This window comes from Canis lupus, chromosome 8 (assembly GCF_003254725.2).
Source record: "Canis lupus dingo isolate Sandy chromosome 8, ASM325472v2, whole genome shotgun sequence".
In the NCBI taxonomy this organism is placed as follows: Eukaryota; Metazoa; Chordata; class Mammalia; order Carnivora; family Canidae; genus Canis; species Canis lupus.
Window position 1 is genome coordinate 71,689,848 of NC_064250.1, and position 14,866 is coordinate 71,704,713.

The following is a 14,866-nucleotide window of genomic DNA, read 5'->3' on the forward strand; positions in this document are numbered from 1 at the left end:
CTCCCCCTCTGTCACTACCCCCTGACCCTCTACCAAATAAATAAAATCTTAAAAAAGAATTACTCCTGTGCAGCCCCAGTGGTTCAGTAGGGCAGCCCCGGTGGCTCAGCAGTTTAGTGCTGCCTTCAGCCCAGGGTGGGATCAAGTCCCACAACAGGCTCCCTGCATGGAGCCTGCTTCTCCCTCTGCCTATGTCTCTGCCCACCCTTCTCTCTCTCTGTTATTTACTTATTTATTTATTTATTTAAAAAAAAAATTACTCCTGAAGTACAATTCAAACCAAAGATTTCCTTTAATCAGTATTATGAAATATTTCAGTTTATTCTTTGATCAAAGTCAGAAACAAAACTTGCATGTCCCAAAATCCTCCTCTCACTTAAAATCTCAGCTGTCAATTAAGTATTTTAGTTCACTGTTAAAATAGTTTCCTTGAAAGTGCCCTAAATTCCTAAATTTTGAGATTAAACATCTTTATATTGATGATCAGATATTATGTACCCAAAATTGGTAACAGTTTTCAACTGGTTTCCTTGCCACCAACCTCTCCTCACTCCAACCTCACCTCTGGCGTTGCCAGTTCACTTTCCAAATGAAGTCATTCCTTTACTTAAAACACTCAGGAGTTCCACACTGCTGAACAGCAGCCCTTCCCAAATGATTTTTTTTCTAGTACATAAACAGGAAACAGGTTTCTCTACTGAGCACTTAAGAGTCAAATGTTCGTGTGAACCTCTACCTTCTTCCCCAGAGAAGCTTTTGAGGCTTGGATTTCCCGAGAATATCCTCTGACAAAGCCTATAGCCTCCACGGTGAGCTCCCAGCTCCCAGCACAGCAGACACAACGCAGCATAACCTTCTTGGCCTCCCAGTCCCAGGCCCTTCACACACTGAGTCTTGCTCCCTCAACTCCAGTCGAGTTCTCTCAGGCTGCTGTCCCTGAGCACTTCGTCCGCTTGCCTGTAAACTTCAATTCACCCTCCAAAATTCAGTTCATATGCTACCACTTTTGCAAAACCTCCCTTTCACCTCCTCCTCTCACCAGGGAGGCTACATGCTCTGTCCTTTGTGATCCAGTTACTCTTCATGCCTATCTTTATTACTTACATCACAGCATTAACATGTCTCTCCCCTGCTCACTAGGCTCTAAGCAATCCCCTTCTGAATCCCACATCTCCCCCTGCCTCGGCAGTATCTGAGGCATGGTAGGCACACCAACATCTGGTTGACTCCATGAATGATACGCAGGATAGAAAGCCTCCACCATACCATACCACAGAGGAAATACTGAACATAATCTAAGATACATCAGTCTGTTCAATGAAAAAGCATTTTTTGTCTGTTCTTCTTATATATTATAAATACATTTCAATTTTACAGGAAGTTCAGCAGTTATTTCTGTCCACTAATGCATAAGAGAAAATTATAAAATTGGGGGCTTTTGAATATGGAAATAAATGGCCTGGAATCTATAGAATTTGGGAAAAAAATAGTAATTCTTGCATCTGGTGCAAACATGTCCAGAACTGAAGGGACAGTTTAATGCTTTCCCAGTTTCAACAGAGCCAGAATGTATTTTTATTCTTGTTTACACACATTTTATACTTCTAATGATACATTTTGTAATTTCACAGACAATGCTTTTCAGGATTTAAGAATATATTTTCCTAAATCATGCATTGTAAATCAAAATTTCAAACTAGTTAAAATATTTTTTTTTAACCACCTTCCCTTTACGTGCTAATACTATAGTTCACTAACAAGTAGTAGAGTGCTCTGCTTCCCGCAGTTCCTCAGAGTATTTTTATTCCTCTGCCTGCTGCAGCAGCCCGCAGTATGTTCTCAACACCACGAGGCAGTGAGTGTTTACATCATTGGCTTCTGGATGCCAGAACTCTAGCCAGAACTGGTATCGGCATGCTCACCTCCCACCATGGGCCCCAAGCAGCCCCGTTAGCATGTACTCATAAAAACACGGCTTGTGCTCACTTGCTCTCAAGAGCAGTCCTTGATGAACATGCTGTCAGAATGAATGATGGAATGACACTATTTTGGGGCACTTTTAAATTACCCAGACTTTTCAGCTCACAAGTAAGATCAGCGCGCTAGGGTGGGGGAGGAGAGAGAGGCAAGAATGGCACAGTTAGGAGTCTGGACATGTAATTGTAAAAGCTAAGACCACCCAGATAACTCATCCAAAAGTCACTAAACATTACTTCAGTTTTTAAGCTCTGTATTATAGTCTAGTAAACCTTATCTTTTCTAATCTTAGCAAAATTCATTTGTTGTAATCTCCAATATTTCAATCAAAGCTAATTTCATTATAATCATGGCAGATTTAAAGCTTTCAAGATAAACGAAGCTGGTATTGATCTGGATGGTAGACTTTTTAAGGCATCACCTAAAATTAAAGCTGAAAAGGCATGTGACTGCCGTTCTAGCAAGATTTCCTTCACTTAAAAAAAAAACTAAACATATCTAACACAAGTATTATATTGTATGGATCCTAGAAGCACTTTTTGTTTTGTTTACAATTTAGTATCTCTAAAATCATAGTATATCTTAGAACTGATAGCATGTCACAATCTGACAGGTAGTGTTATTTCTTCTTTTAATACAAAGTATAAGATAGATGAAATTCAATAGGAACTAAAGAAAACAAGTACAGAGAAAAAGCAGTTAATGTTTATCCTTCCTAAAAATGAATATGCTGGAGAAGAGATCTGGTTAATCACAGTTAGAAAAACCTGCCAAGGTGTGTACTGTGCGCTGTAACACACACAGCACGTGAGGACAGGATGCCAGCCTCCAACCGCCCCCCTGCCCAGACAAGCCACTCCCACAGACTGCACACCCGGCTCCTCCTCCTCAATCATCTACACTCATCGCCTCCTCTTGGAAGTTTTCCAGACACCAATGTTTGTCCTTCCTGACCCAACCTGAGACAGAGCCTCCTATTCTGCTCTGACAGACTGTGGCTATTTCTAGTGCCACATTCTTACGCTAAATAATGGGTGTTTTCTTGATTACATCCTCTACTGGAACAGTGTTTGTGATTCACAGGAGAGAGGTGTAACCCATTACCAGGCTTTGAAATCATCTAAGTGTGTCTCAAGCTGTATTTATACTTATTATTATTTGTTTAACCTAAAAACCCCAGAACTACCATAAGGCCAGTGAGGGCAGGACTAGCGTGCTTGAACTCAGAGCCTGAGTGCAATGCTGGACTCCTAAATGGTGCTCAGTGAATGAAGACAGGTCAGCAGGCAGGTAACTATATAACCATACGGAGTAATCTGAGAGTTCACTTTACCCTTACTTTCAAGGACACTGGAGCTACATAAAGTCAACTAATCAGTAATAATCACAAATTCATATATCTACAAACATCTATATATATATACTTTAACATTTTTACAAACTTGGCATTTAAAGGATGTTCCTGTCAGTCCAAAGAAACCAAACAAAGCACAAATTAGGGACGTATAAGACATAAAATAGGAACTAACTGCAATATACATATGTATTGAATCATCACTCTGTATATAATGTTATACAATGTTATATATCAATTATACAATGATACAACATTCTACACCTCAATCATATCTCAGTAAAGCTGGTGGAACAATGATGCATAACAACAACAAAAAAGGAGCTATCCTATAATCAAAAAGTCAGATAATAACCAAGTGTTGATGAGGATGTGGAGAAACTAGAACTCTCATGCACTGGTATGAGAATATAAACTGGTATAGCCATTTTGAGAAACCATTCAGCAGTTTAAATCGTTAAACACAGATTTATTACCATCTGATCCAGCAATTCCTCTCCTAGTTACCTATCCAAGTGAATAAAAATATATGTCCATACAAAGTCTGGTATGCAAATATTCATAAGCAGCATTATTCATAATAGCCAAAAAGAGGAAACAATCCAAACGTCTACTAACCAATAAACGGATGAGGTATATCATACAATAGAATATTATTCAGCCATAAAAAGAAGCAAAGTACTGACACATCCAGGCTGCAACAAGGATGGACCTTGAAAATATTATGCTACGTGAAAAAATTATGCTTACACAATCACATATTATATAATTCCATTTATGTGAAGTGTCCATAACAAGTAAACCCAGAGAGATAGAAACTAGGGGAAATAGACTGTAAAGAGGCACAATATTTCTCTTTAGGGTGAAATAAAAGTTCTAAAATTAGACTGCACTGATGATTGTACAACTCTGCAAATTTACTATAGATCACTTAATTGTTTACTTGAAATTGAGTGCTATGGTATATAAATTATACCACAGTAAAGGTAAATGTAGGACTACACACTTCCAGAAAAGGAAATAAGGAATTCTGCTTATGCAATACAAAGAAGCTTGAAATAAGTCAAATTTTATCATTGGCTCTATCACTGATTTTGCTGTGCACCCCCTCCTGCCTCCCTGGGTCACAGCTTCTCCTCAGTAGTTCAGGAGACAATGTGGATAGGATATACCAGTTAGGACAACGTTTATCAGACTTTGCTGGCCCTCAGCCATTCAAATAAAACATTAGATGCCTTGGCCCACCAACCCCACCTATTTCCGTATCTAGTGGAAAAGGAACACAGGGACAACAAAGATAACTGAGGAGAAATAAAATGATAAAAGCTATACCATACTGCAGTTACTGCAGGTAATAAATAACTCACCTGGTAGCTTATAAGTAAGCAGTTCATAAAAGCCATAGAAAGCACCACCTGGAGTCAGAAAACCCTTTCAAGTTTCCTAACAGGCTGTGTGCCCCAATATGAGAATCAGCCTCAGCTCCCTTCCGACCTAACATATTGTAACACTGTTCACCGATTCACCAATTTAGAAACTCAGAAATGTTAGTGCTGTAAGGAAAACTAAGTCTAAGATCTCCCCTTGAATGCCTCATGCCACTTCCCTAAATTAGCCTCTCAAAGACAGAAAAACAAATGCCAGGGAGCCCTTCTCTCCTCCCCCCTTACCCTCCCCACCCAGAGCAAGGAACACAAAATCAGACAGACCTGGGAGGTACTCTTGACTCCCTTCTCTCTCATCCTCCACAAAGAACACATTAGTAATACTATGGATCCTAATTTCAAAGTATACCCAGAATCTGATTGCTCTTTTCCATTGCTACTACCCTGGCCCAACCCACCACTACCATTCAGCTGGACCTCTGCAAGAGCACCCTAATTGGTCCATATTTCTACTTCTGCCATTCATTCAGTTATATCACTTCACCTAATACCCCCAAGTGGTTTTCTACCTCTCTCAGAATAAATTCCAAAGTCCCAAGTCCTGTCTACAAGGTCCTACATGATCTGTATCACACAGAACACCACTTTGATCTTACCCCTTACCGTACCTCCCTTCATTTTCCTGCTCTAGCCACAGTGAAAGAACATGTTTTCACTGTTCTTCCAACAGAGCAAGCCAATTCCTGCCTCAGGGCCTTTGCACTTATTCTTTACCTAGACCATGCTTCCCTCAGCTATTAGCATGGCTGTATTATTCTCTTCTTTCAGGCCTCTGCTCCATTGTCACCTTATGAGAGGAGCTTTCCCTAATCAATGTATCTAACATAACACTAGTCTATCACTCAATCTTTTTACTGTCCCGCTTTTTCTTTTCTTCTTAGCACTCACCACCAATCTATATTTATGTTTATCCCCTGTCTATTCCTCACTGCTCCCTAAGAACAAAAAATTTACTTAATTCACTGCTGTATCACTACTGCCTGCAGTTGTGCCCAGAATATAGTAGGCACTCAATAAACTTCTCCAGCCATATATATTTTTTTTCAAAAAAAAATAAATAAAAATAAAATTTCTTTTTTCAATAGGTTGGGTTATGAAGGACTCCTGCCTTATCATCAAGGTCTCTATAAAAAAGACTGCCAGTATCATACCCCTCTAATCAGTGAGTTGATCCACATCAGAGAGAAGGGAAAAGCTTTTTGAAAAACGTTAGCATGAAAGTCAGGAGTCTGTACACATGTGACACTTGGCAGATTTCACTCAAACCTAGAGATGCATGGACGTCCCTTGCTAAAGCCTTCCCTCTTTCCACAAGGTGGCACTGCAGGGTATCAGGGAGTGAGTTTTCCCTGCCCCTCCAAAATTTGGGAGGAATAAGATTAACTCCATAGAAAACAGAATAGTTTAGTAAAATCATGTTAAGTTCAATTTCCAAAACTGGGGTTTGCATTATTCTAGGAAAAAAACAAAACAGAATTGCCCTGTGGAGAGCAATGAAAAAATTTTCTAATCAATGAGAAGTATAAAACTGCAAGAATACATGTTAACCCTTTTGAGAGGGCAAATACATGTAAATATTTGAGTAGCATCTATTCAAAGTTAAATATCCAGGGATGCCTGTGTGGCTCAGTTGTTTAAGTGGTTAAGTGTCCGACTCTTGATCCCAGTTCAGGTCTTGATCTCAGGGTTGTGAGTTCAAGCGTCACATTGGACCCTACCCTGGGTGGGGAGTCTACTTTAAAAAAAAAAAGTTAAACAACCATTATAAATTAGATCCTCAGTAACCATATCAATTCTGTTTAGCTCAAATTACTGTTTTTGTTTGGCTTTAATGATTTAACATTTAGGGCACCTGGGTGGCTCAGTGGTTAAGTATCTGCCTTTGGCTCAGGGCATGATCCCAGAGTCCTGGGATCGAGTCCCACATTGGGGTCCCTGCAGGGAGCCTGCTTCTCCCTGTTTATGTCTCTGTATCTCTCTCTGTGTCTCTCATGAATAAATACAAATTTTAAAAAATGATTTAACATTTAAAAAGCATATATTCCATTATACAAAAATTCCATCTCACCAATTTGAACAGGTGAAATCTAAGTCATACGTTATTCCTGGAAATACAAAGTACACACCTTAGCTTCCCTTAACTGAATCTCTTCAGTATTTAAAAGCATATGCATTTAAAAAATACATAAATGCATATGCATTTTAAGGAAATCTGTCTAAAACCATGTAGAAATACAAAATTTCATGGAGCTTAACCATTACACTTAGATATGTCATTACTATCAGATGAAGAGGTGATGCAGCTGACCAAATTTAGTCTATTCACTAAAATTTAAAGAATCCTCTACAATAGAAAAAGGGCAGTATCAACTCTGAACTCCTGTTGATCAATGTTGGGAATCACTGCCCAGAACAGTTGCTTTACTGACATTGTCCATGTGAATGTTAGGGAAGCAGAGCAAACACAGATTTTCAAACCACAGGCTATGACCTACTAGTGGGCTGTAAAATCAATTAGTGCCTCAAGGGCCAGTTTTGGTTTCTAATGGAGTAGAACAGAGCAATATAAAACAGTGTTAAGAGAACAAAATGACAAACCACAGACTAGGAGACATTATTTACAAAATACGTATCTGATAATGGACTTATATCCTAAATATACAAAAAACTCTTAAAACTTGGTAATAAGAAAACAAACCAATCAAAATATGAACCAAAGGTCCTAAAAGATCAAATAAGACATACAGATGGCAAATAAGCAGAAAAGATGCTCAACATCACAGGCCACTAGGGAAGTGCAAATTAAAACAATACTGACAGGCAGCTCTGGTGGCTCAGTGGTTTGGCGCCGCTTTCAGCCCAGGGCATGATCCTGGAGACCCAGGATCAAGTCCCACATCAGGCTCCCTGCATGGAGCCTGCTTCTTCCTCTGCCTCTCTGTGTGTGTCTCTCATGAATAAATATTAAAAAATAATAATAAAATAAAATAAAATATAAAATAAAATAAAACAATACTGACACCACACACCTATTAGAATGGCCAAACCCCAGAACGCTGACAACACTAAATGCTGGTAAGGAGGCAGAACAAGAGCTTGGTGATGGGAATGTAAATGGTGCAGCCACTCTGGAAGGCAGCCTGGCACTTTCTTACAAAACTAAACATACCCTTACCATATGATTCAGCAACTGAGCTCCTTGATATTTACTCAAATGAATCCGACACTTACATACAAAAACCTACACAGCAATGTTTATAGCAGCTCCATTCATAACAGCCCAACTTGGAAGCCACCAAGATGTCCTTCAGCAGGTGAATGGGTAAACAACAGTGGTCCATCCAGACGGCGGAATATTATTCAGTAATAAAAAAAGAAATGAGCTATCAAGTCACAAAAAGAAGAATTTTTTTTTTTAAAGATTTTAGACCTAGAGGAATCTTAAATGCATATTGCTAAATGAAAGAGACCAGTATGAAAAGGCTACACACACAAGATATATTTCAACTATATGACAGCTCTGGAAAAGTGAAACCTATGGAGACAATAAAAAGATTAGTGGTTGCCAGAGGTTTTGGGGACAGGAAAGGATGAAAAAGCAGAGCACAAAGGACTTTCAAAGCAGTGAAAATACTCTGTATGATAGTGTAGAGTGGATAAACATTGCACATTTGTCAAAATCCACAGAACTGTACATTACAATGACTGAACCCATGTAAACTATGGCCTTTAGTTAATAATTTATCAACATTAGTTTGTCAATTACAACAAATGTAATACATCAATACAAGATGTTGATAATAGGAGAATCCTGGGGGCACCTGGGTGGCTCAGGTGGTGAAGCGTCTGCCTTGGGCTCAGGTCATGACCTCAGGGTCCTGGGATCCCTGAGCCTCCCTGCTCAATGGGCAGGCTGTGTCTCCCCTCTTCCTCTCCCTCTCCGCCAGGCTTGTGTGCGCTCTCTCTTACTCAAATAAATAAATAAAACTTTAAAAAAAATAATAGGGGAAACTAAGGGGACTCAATTTTTCTGTAAACCTAAAATTTATCTAAAAAAAAGCTAGGGGGAAAAAAAAGCTAGGGGATCCCTGGGTGGCTCAGTTTAGTGCCTGCCTTTGGCCCAGGGCCCGATCCTGGAGTCCCAGAATTAAGTCCCGCCTTGGGCTCCCGGAGTGGAGCCTGCTTCTCCCTCCTCCTGTGTCTCTGCCTCTATGTCTATCATAAATAAACAAACAAACAAATCTTTTAAAAAGTAAATTAAAAAAAATAAATTAAAAAAAGCCTATTTGGTAGCCTGGGTGGGTCAGCGGTTTAGTGTCGCCTTCAGCTCAGGTCATGATCCTGGAGTCTCAGGATCGAGTCCCGTGTCGGGCTCCCTGCATGAAGCCCGCTTCTCCCTCTGCCTGTGTCTCTGCCTCGCCCTCTCTCTCTCTCTCTCTGTGTCTCTCATGAATAAATAAATAAAATAAAATCTTTAAAAAAATAAAGAAAGCCTATTAAAGTAAAAAATGAAGTAGTACATGATTACACATGGTAAGTGTTAGCCCCTGAAATTCCAACTACATACATTTACCAGATGCATATGTGTGTGTGTGTCTCTAAGACTGAATCATCCTGTAACAGGTACTTAGTGTGGGTCATGGTCCAAGAAGTTTATAAATGAAATACTGCTCTCACGGCCTGATGACACCAAGCTACATGAAAAATCACTGCATTGCCATCACTATTTCTCGGTGCTTATTATTAGGCACGATATGCACCTCACACATTCTCAATTCTCACATCAACTCTGTAAGACAGATACTACTCTTCATTTTACAGAGTAGGGAAAGGAAGTGTGCAGAGGTTAAATAACTTGTCCAAGGTCACTGAGCTAATTAATACCAGAGTGGGAGGTGACCCTGGTCTGACTCCCAGGCTCTGCTCTGAACCACTACTCTAAACTGCTTAGGACAAAATACAAAGGGAAAGAGCAAACATTTTAATAAATACCTTCCTACTTATACTTCCCATTATTTAACAATTACCATTTCTCAATTAACTAAGTTTTATCTGTTTATGTCTGAACATATCTGAAATGCAAAATTAATCATTATATAAGAAAGTCAGAACAAAGAATCATGCATTTTTTTCTAATTAATCAACTAACTGTAAAAGTATGTGGCTAAAACCATATAAATGTTCTAATTATATTTTCTTAAACTTTCAAAAATTTACATTAAGTATACCCCAAATTTTCAGAATAAGATTTCTGTCGATAAATTTCTTTGTAAAATTCAAGAAAATATATTCCTGTATGTATTTCTTAAAACATATCTATCTACTCCTAGGTACATATCCAACAGAATTAAAAATCTGTCTTACACAAAAACTTGAACAGAAATGTCTACAGCAGCATGATTCATAATAGCCACAACATGTAAATAGCCCAAACTGATGAATGAATAAATCAATGTGGTGTAGTTATAGAATGGAATACTACTCGGGCAAAGAGAGGTGTAAACTGAGTGATACAACATAGATGAACTTCAGAAACAGGATGCCAAGTGGAAACAGCCAGATACAAAAGTCACGTATTATATGATTCCATTTACATGAGGCATCCAGACCACACAAATCTATAGAGATAGAAAGTAGAACAGTTTGGTTGCCCGAGGATGGGGGTGGGGGAAAAAATGGGAAGTGACTATAAGGGGTACAGCATTTCTTTCTGGGATGATGAAAATGTGGTCAAATTAGACATGGTGATGGCAACCCAGTTCTGTAAATATATAAAAACCACTGAACTGTACACTTTAAAAGGGTGAATTTTGGGGCTCCTGGGTGGCTCAGTCAGTTAAGTGTTTGCCTTCAGCTCAGGTCATGATCTCAGGGTCCTGGGATCAAGCCCCACATGGGGCTCTCTGCTCAGTGGGCAGCCTGTTTCTCTCTTACCCTCTGCCCCTCCTACTGCTTGTGCTCTCTCTCAAATAAATAAAATCTTTAAAAAGGGGGGATGATTCTTATGGTATGTGAATTATGTATCAGTATAGTTATGTAAGGGAAAAACAACACATCTAGCTATGCCAATTATCCAACCTATAAAACCTATACAATCAGTAAAATATTTTTATCAATGGAAATAACTTTAAATGAATACACTATCTCCTTGTGTATTTTTTTCTCGAGTAATAAACATTTATAGTTGTATAAAGTTTTTGTGTCTGTTAATATTAAAAGTACTAATTCTTTTGTCAGTAGGAAAAAGAACTTAAAATAACAAAGATATTTACCAAAATACGGTTTCTGAAGAACACTTTTTTTTAAAGCTTTTGTTTATTTATTCATGAGACACACATGAGACACACAGAAGGAGAGAGGCAGAGACTTAGGCAGAGGGAGAAGCAGGCTCCATGAAGGGACTTGATTCTGAAACTCGAGGATCACACTCTGAGCTGAAGGCAGTTGCTCAACTGCTGAGCCACCAGGTGTCCCTGAAGAACACTTTAATATAATCATGTGTATAGATACACCATAGTCAATTCTATTCATCTCATGATACAAAATCACAATACAGTTTGCAAAGGAAATGCAAGTCCAATAATAATTCTTTTTACAAATGACTATCCATTTTCTCTTTCAGATTTGAGCAAGCTCTTGAATACCATGATCCTACTTTGAATTTGTTTATAATACTCCAAGTCACCATTCTCAAAATGTTTCTCATCTTTAGAAAACTAAACAAAAGTGAAGTTTGGAAAACAAAAGTCCCACTACCTAGAGATTATCTATGCCATTTACAAAGGGAAAAATACTTAAATAGATGTCCCTTGGGCTTTGTGGAATCTAAATCCAGGCACTAATGACATGAGCCATGATAAGACCTCCTAATGAAATAAGACAGACCACCGTTGTTCCAGCAGAGTGATACAGTAGATAAAGTTTCACCTAATTCAGTAAGTTCCATGGAAGAAAAGTTCAGTGTTAGCATTGTTCAATAACTGTAACCAGGATCTAGAAATCACCATGAAAAGGAAAACTAAACATTTACTAACCTCCATACAAAGCCTCTCATAAAAAAGATTGCCTAAGCTTTGTTAGCAACTTTAAAAACTGAAACCTCAGTATTTTAAGTTTTCACAGTAAATGTCTTGCTCATATTTTATGCTTAGAAAAACTGCTTGTTGGAGGTAGGGTACATACAGTGCTACAAATTTTTTTTTTTTTCGAATTCTGCTAGTATTGACCTATTTTATTTATACTTTATTTTTAAGATTTTATTTATTCATGAGAGACAGAGAGAGAGGCAGAGACATAGACAGAGGGAGAAGCAGGCTCCCCTTAGGAACCCAATGCGGGACTCGATCCCTGGATCCGGGATCATGCCCCAAGCCAAAGGCAGATGCTCAACCACTGAGCCACCCAGGGATCCCTATTTTTATTTTTTTAAAGATTTTATTTATTTATTTTTGCAAGAGAGAGAGAAAACAACCACGAGCTGGAGCTGGGGGGTAGAGGGAGAAGCAGACTCCCTGCTGACCAGGGAGCCCTATGCAGGACTCAATTCCAGGACCTTGAGATCACGACCTGAGCCAAAGGCAGATGCTTAACCAACTGAACCACTTAGGTGCCTGACCTATTTTATTTTTAAATTTTGTTTAAAAGATTTATTTTAGAGAGCAAAAGAAAGTGTGCACGCACGGGGCAGAGGGGCAAAGGGAGAGAGAATTTCAAGCAGATTCCCTGCTGAGCATGAAGCTGGACATGTGGCTCAATCTCATTACCCAGAGACCATGACCTGACCTGAAAGCAAGAGTCAGAAGCCTGACTGAGCTACCCAGGTGCCCCAAGTATTGACCTATTTTAAAGTTTATCTATCTAGGGATGCCTGGGTGGCTCAGTGGTTGAGAATCTGCCTTCAGCTCAGGGGCTCAGGGCATGATCCTGAAATCCTGGGATGGAGTCCCACAATGGGTTCCCTGCAGGGAGCCTACTTCTCCTTCTGCCTGTGTCTCTGCCTCTCTCTGTCTTTCATAAACAAATAAAGTCTTAAAAATTTTTTTTATCTATCTGCTCTCTATACCCAATATGGGGCTTGAACTCATGGCCTTGAAATCAAGAGTCACATGCTCTTCTGAGCCAGCCACGTGCCGCTGATATTAATATAGTTTAGATGCTTAAAATAACGCTTATGACAAGATACTTCACATAACAGGACTTCAACATGTTATTGATAAGAATATTATTTCTGCGCTTGCTATGTTCATGGACATCCTCTTTGCCTACCCATATTCTATCATTTGATTCTCCCAACAGGCCTAGGGAGTAAGGCACTAAGATGATCCCGTCACTGCAGACAGACCAAAGGACTGCCCAAGGCCACATGACTAAGAAGTGCCAGAATGTCTGACCCAGGAACATCTGACTCCAAAGTTTAAGTTACTACTCGAATAGTTTAAGAACAAAATAGTGCTAAGATTCATAAACACTTAAAACATAGACACACACCACTATTCAAGTTCTTCATCCTGATGAAAGTATAAGAAACAATCTTTATCCAAAAGTTATTAGATGAGGAGATCCCTGAGTGGCTCAGCAGTTTGGTGCCTGCCTTTGGCCCAGGGCGTGGTCCCGGAGTCCCGGGATTGAGTCTCACATCAGGCTCCCTGTCCTCCATGGAGCTTGCTTCTCCCTTTGCCTGTGTCTCTGCCTCTCTTCTCTGTGTCTCTCATGAATAAATAAATAAAATCTTTTTAAAAAGTTATCAGATAAGAACATAAACTCTACTTTTTATGATGGAAGAACTCCCTTCATAATATAATTTACATGCACCTTTGCAAAGCAAAACACTGTAAATATGAATTTCAGGGTACACTGTAGAGATTCATTATAAAACCCAATGTGAATGTACTCAACAGCTTAAACTGCCTCCAGGCCAAAAAAAAAAATCTTACTGAATAAAGGCTAAAAGGAAAACTTTAGTGCCTTCCCACTCATGAATTCACCTCTTTTATGAACTTGCCTTAGGTTCATTAAGCTGTGGATTCATGAAGATTCACCTGAGGTTTAGGTCCGCTCAGATACTAGAAAAGCCTGTATGAAAACATGTGTACAATTTGCAAAAATTTCAACATGATTCCTTTTGAAGACAAAATTAGGTATTCTATCACTTAATTAAAACATCAGGCTGCATAGGAGTTTTGTTGTTATTATTATAAGATTATAATTTTTTCTAAACAAAAAAAAAGATTATAATTTTTATGTTTCCCAACAATAACAATAATCTCTATTATGGAGAATGACTAAATTTCTGAATGTTAAGATTGTCAGGAAGTTATGCATTTTCACAAAGAGAATGAGCATTCTCTCAGCACCTACTAGACAATCATACATCATATTTATTTATTTTTAAAGATTTTATTTATTCATTCATCACACACACACAGAGGCAAAGACAGGCAGAGGGAGAAGCAGGCTCCATGCAGGGAGCCTGACGTAGGACTCAATGCCAGGACTCCAGGATCACGCCCTGGGCTTGAAGGCAGTGCTAAACCATTGAGCCACCTGGGCTGCCCAATTTATTTTTTTTAAAGAGAGGGACAGAAGGGTCAGGGGAGAGGGAGAGAGAATCTTTTTTTTTTTTTTTTTAAAGATTTTATGATTTTATTCATTTATTCATGAGAGACACAGAGAAGCAGAGACATAGGCAGAGGGTAAAGCAGGCTCCTCAAGAGAAGCCTGATATAGGACTCAATCCCTGGACCCTGGGATCACACCCTGAGCCAAAGGCAGATTCTCAACCACTGAGCCACCCAGGCATCCTGAGGGAAAGAGAATCTTTTTTTTTTTTTTTTAAGATTTTATTTATTTATTCCTAGAAACAGAGAGAGAGAGAGAGGCAGAGACACAGGCAGAGGGAGAAGCAGGCATCATACAGAGAGCCCGACATGGGACTCCAGGATCACGCCCTGGGCTGCAGGCGGCGCTAAACCCCTGAGCCACTGGGGCTGTCCGGGAAAGAGAATCTTAAGCAGACTCCATGCCCAGCATGGAGCCCAACTCGGGGTTTAATCTCAAAACCCTGAAATCATGACCTGAGTAGAGTCAGATG

At 39.3% G+C, this 14,866-nt stretch overlaps 1 protein-coding gene across 5 annotated transcripts in view; it reads right to left on the bottom strand.

Annotated features, from left to right (window-relative positions):
- The window catches only part of PPP1R13B (protein phosphatase 1 regulatory subunit 13B), an 89,133-nt gene that overhangs the window by 53,535 nt on the left and 20,732 nt on the right, over window positions 1–14,866 (bottom strand). For 2 of the 5 annotated variants that reach the window (XM_025442978.3, XM_025442977.3), the window contains exon 1: window positions 737–1,029. The exons of 1 other annotated variant lie outside the window; for it this stretch is intronic. In XM_025442978.3, coding sequence (XP_025298763.1) covers window positions 737–850 — 114 coding nt within the window. In that variant the 5' untranslated portion in view covers window positions 851–1,029. Of the gene's footprint in view, window positions 1–562; window positions 1,049–1,986; window positions 2,006–14,866 lie in introns of those variants that run through there. 2 more of the 5 variants (XM_025442980.3, XM_049113516.1) reach the window with 2 other exon arrangements.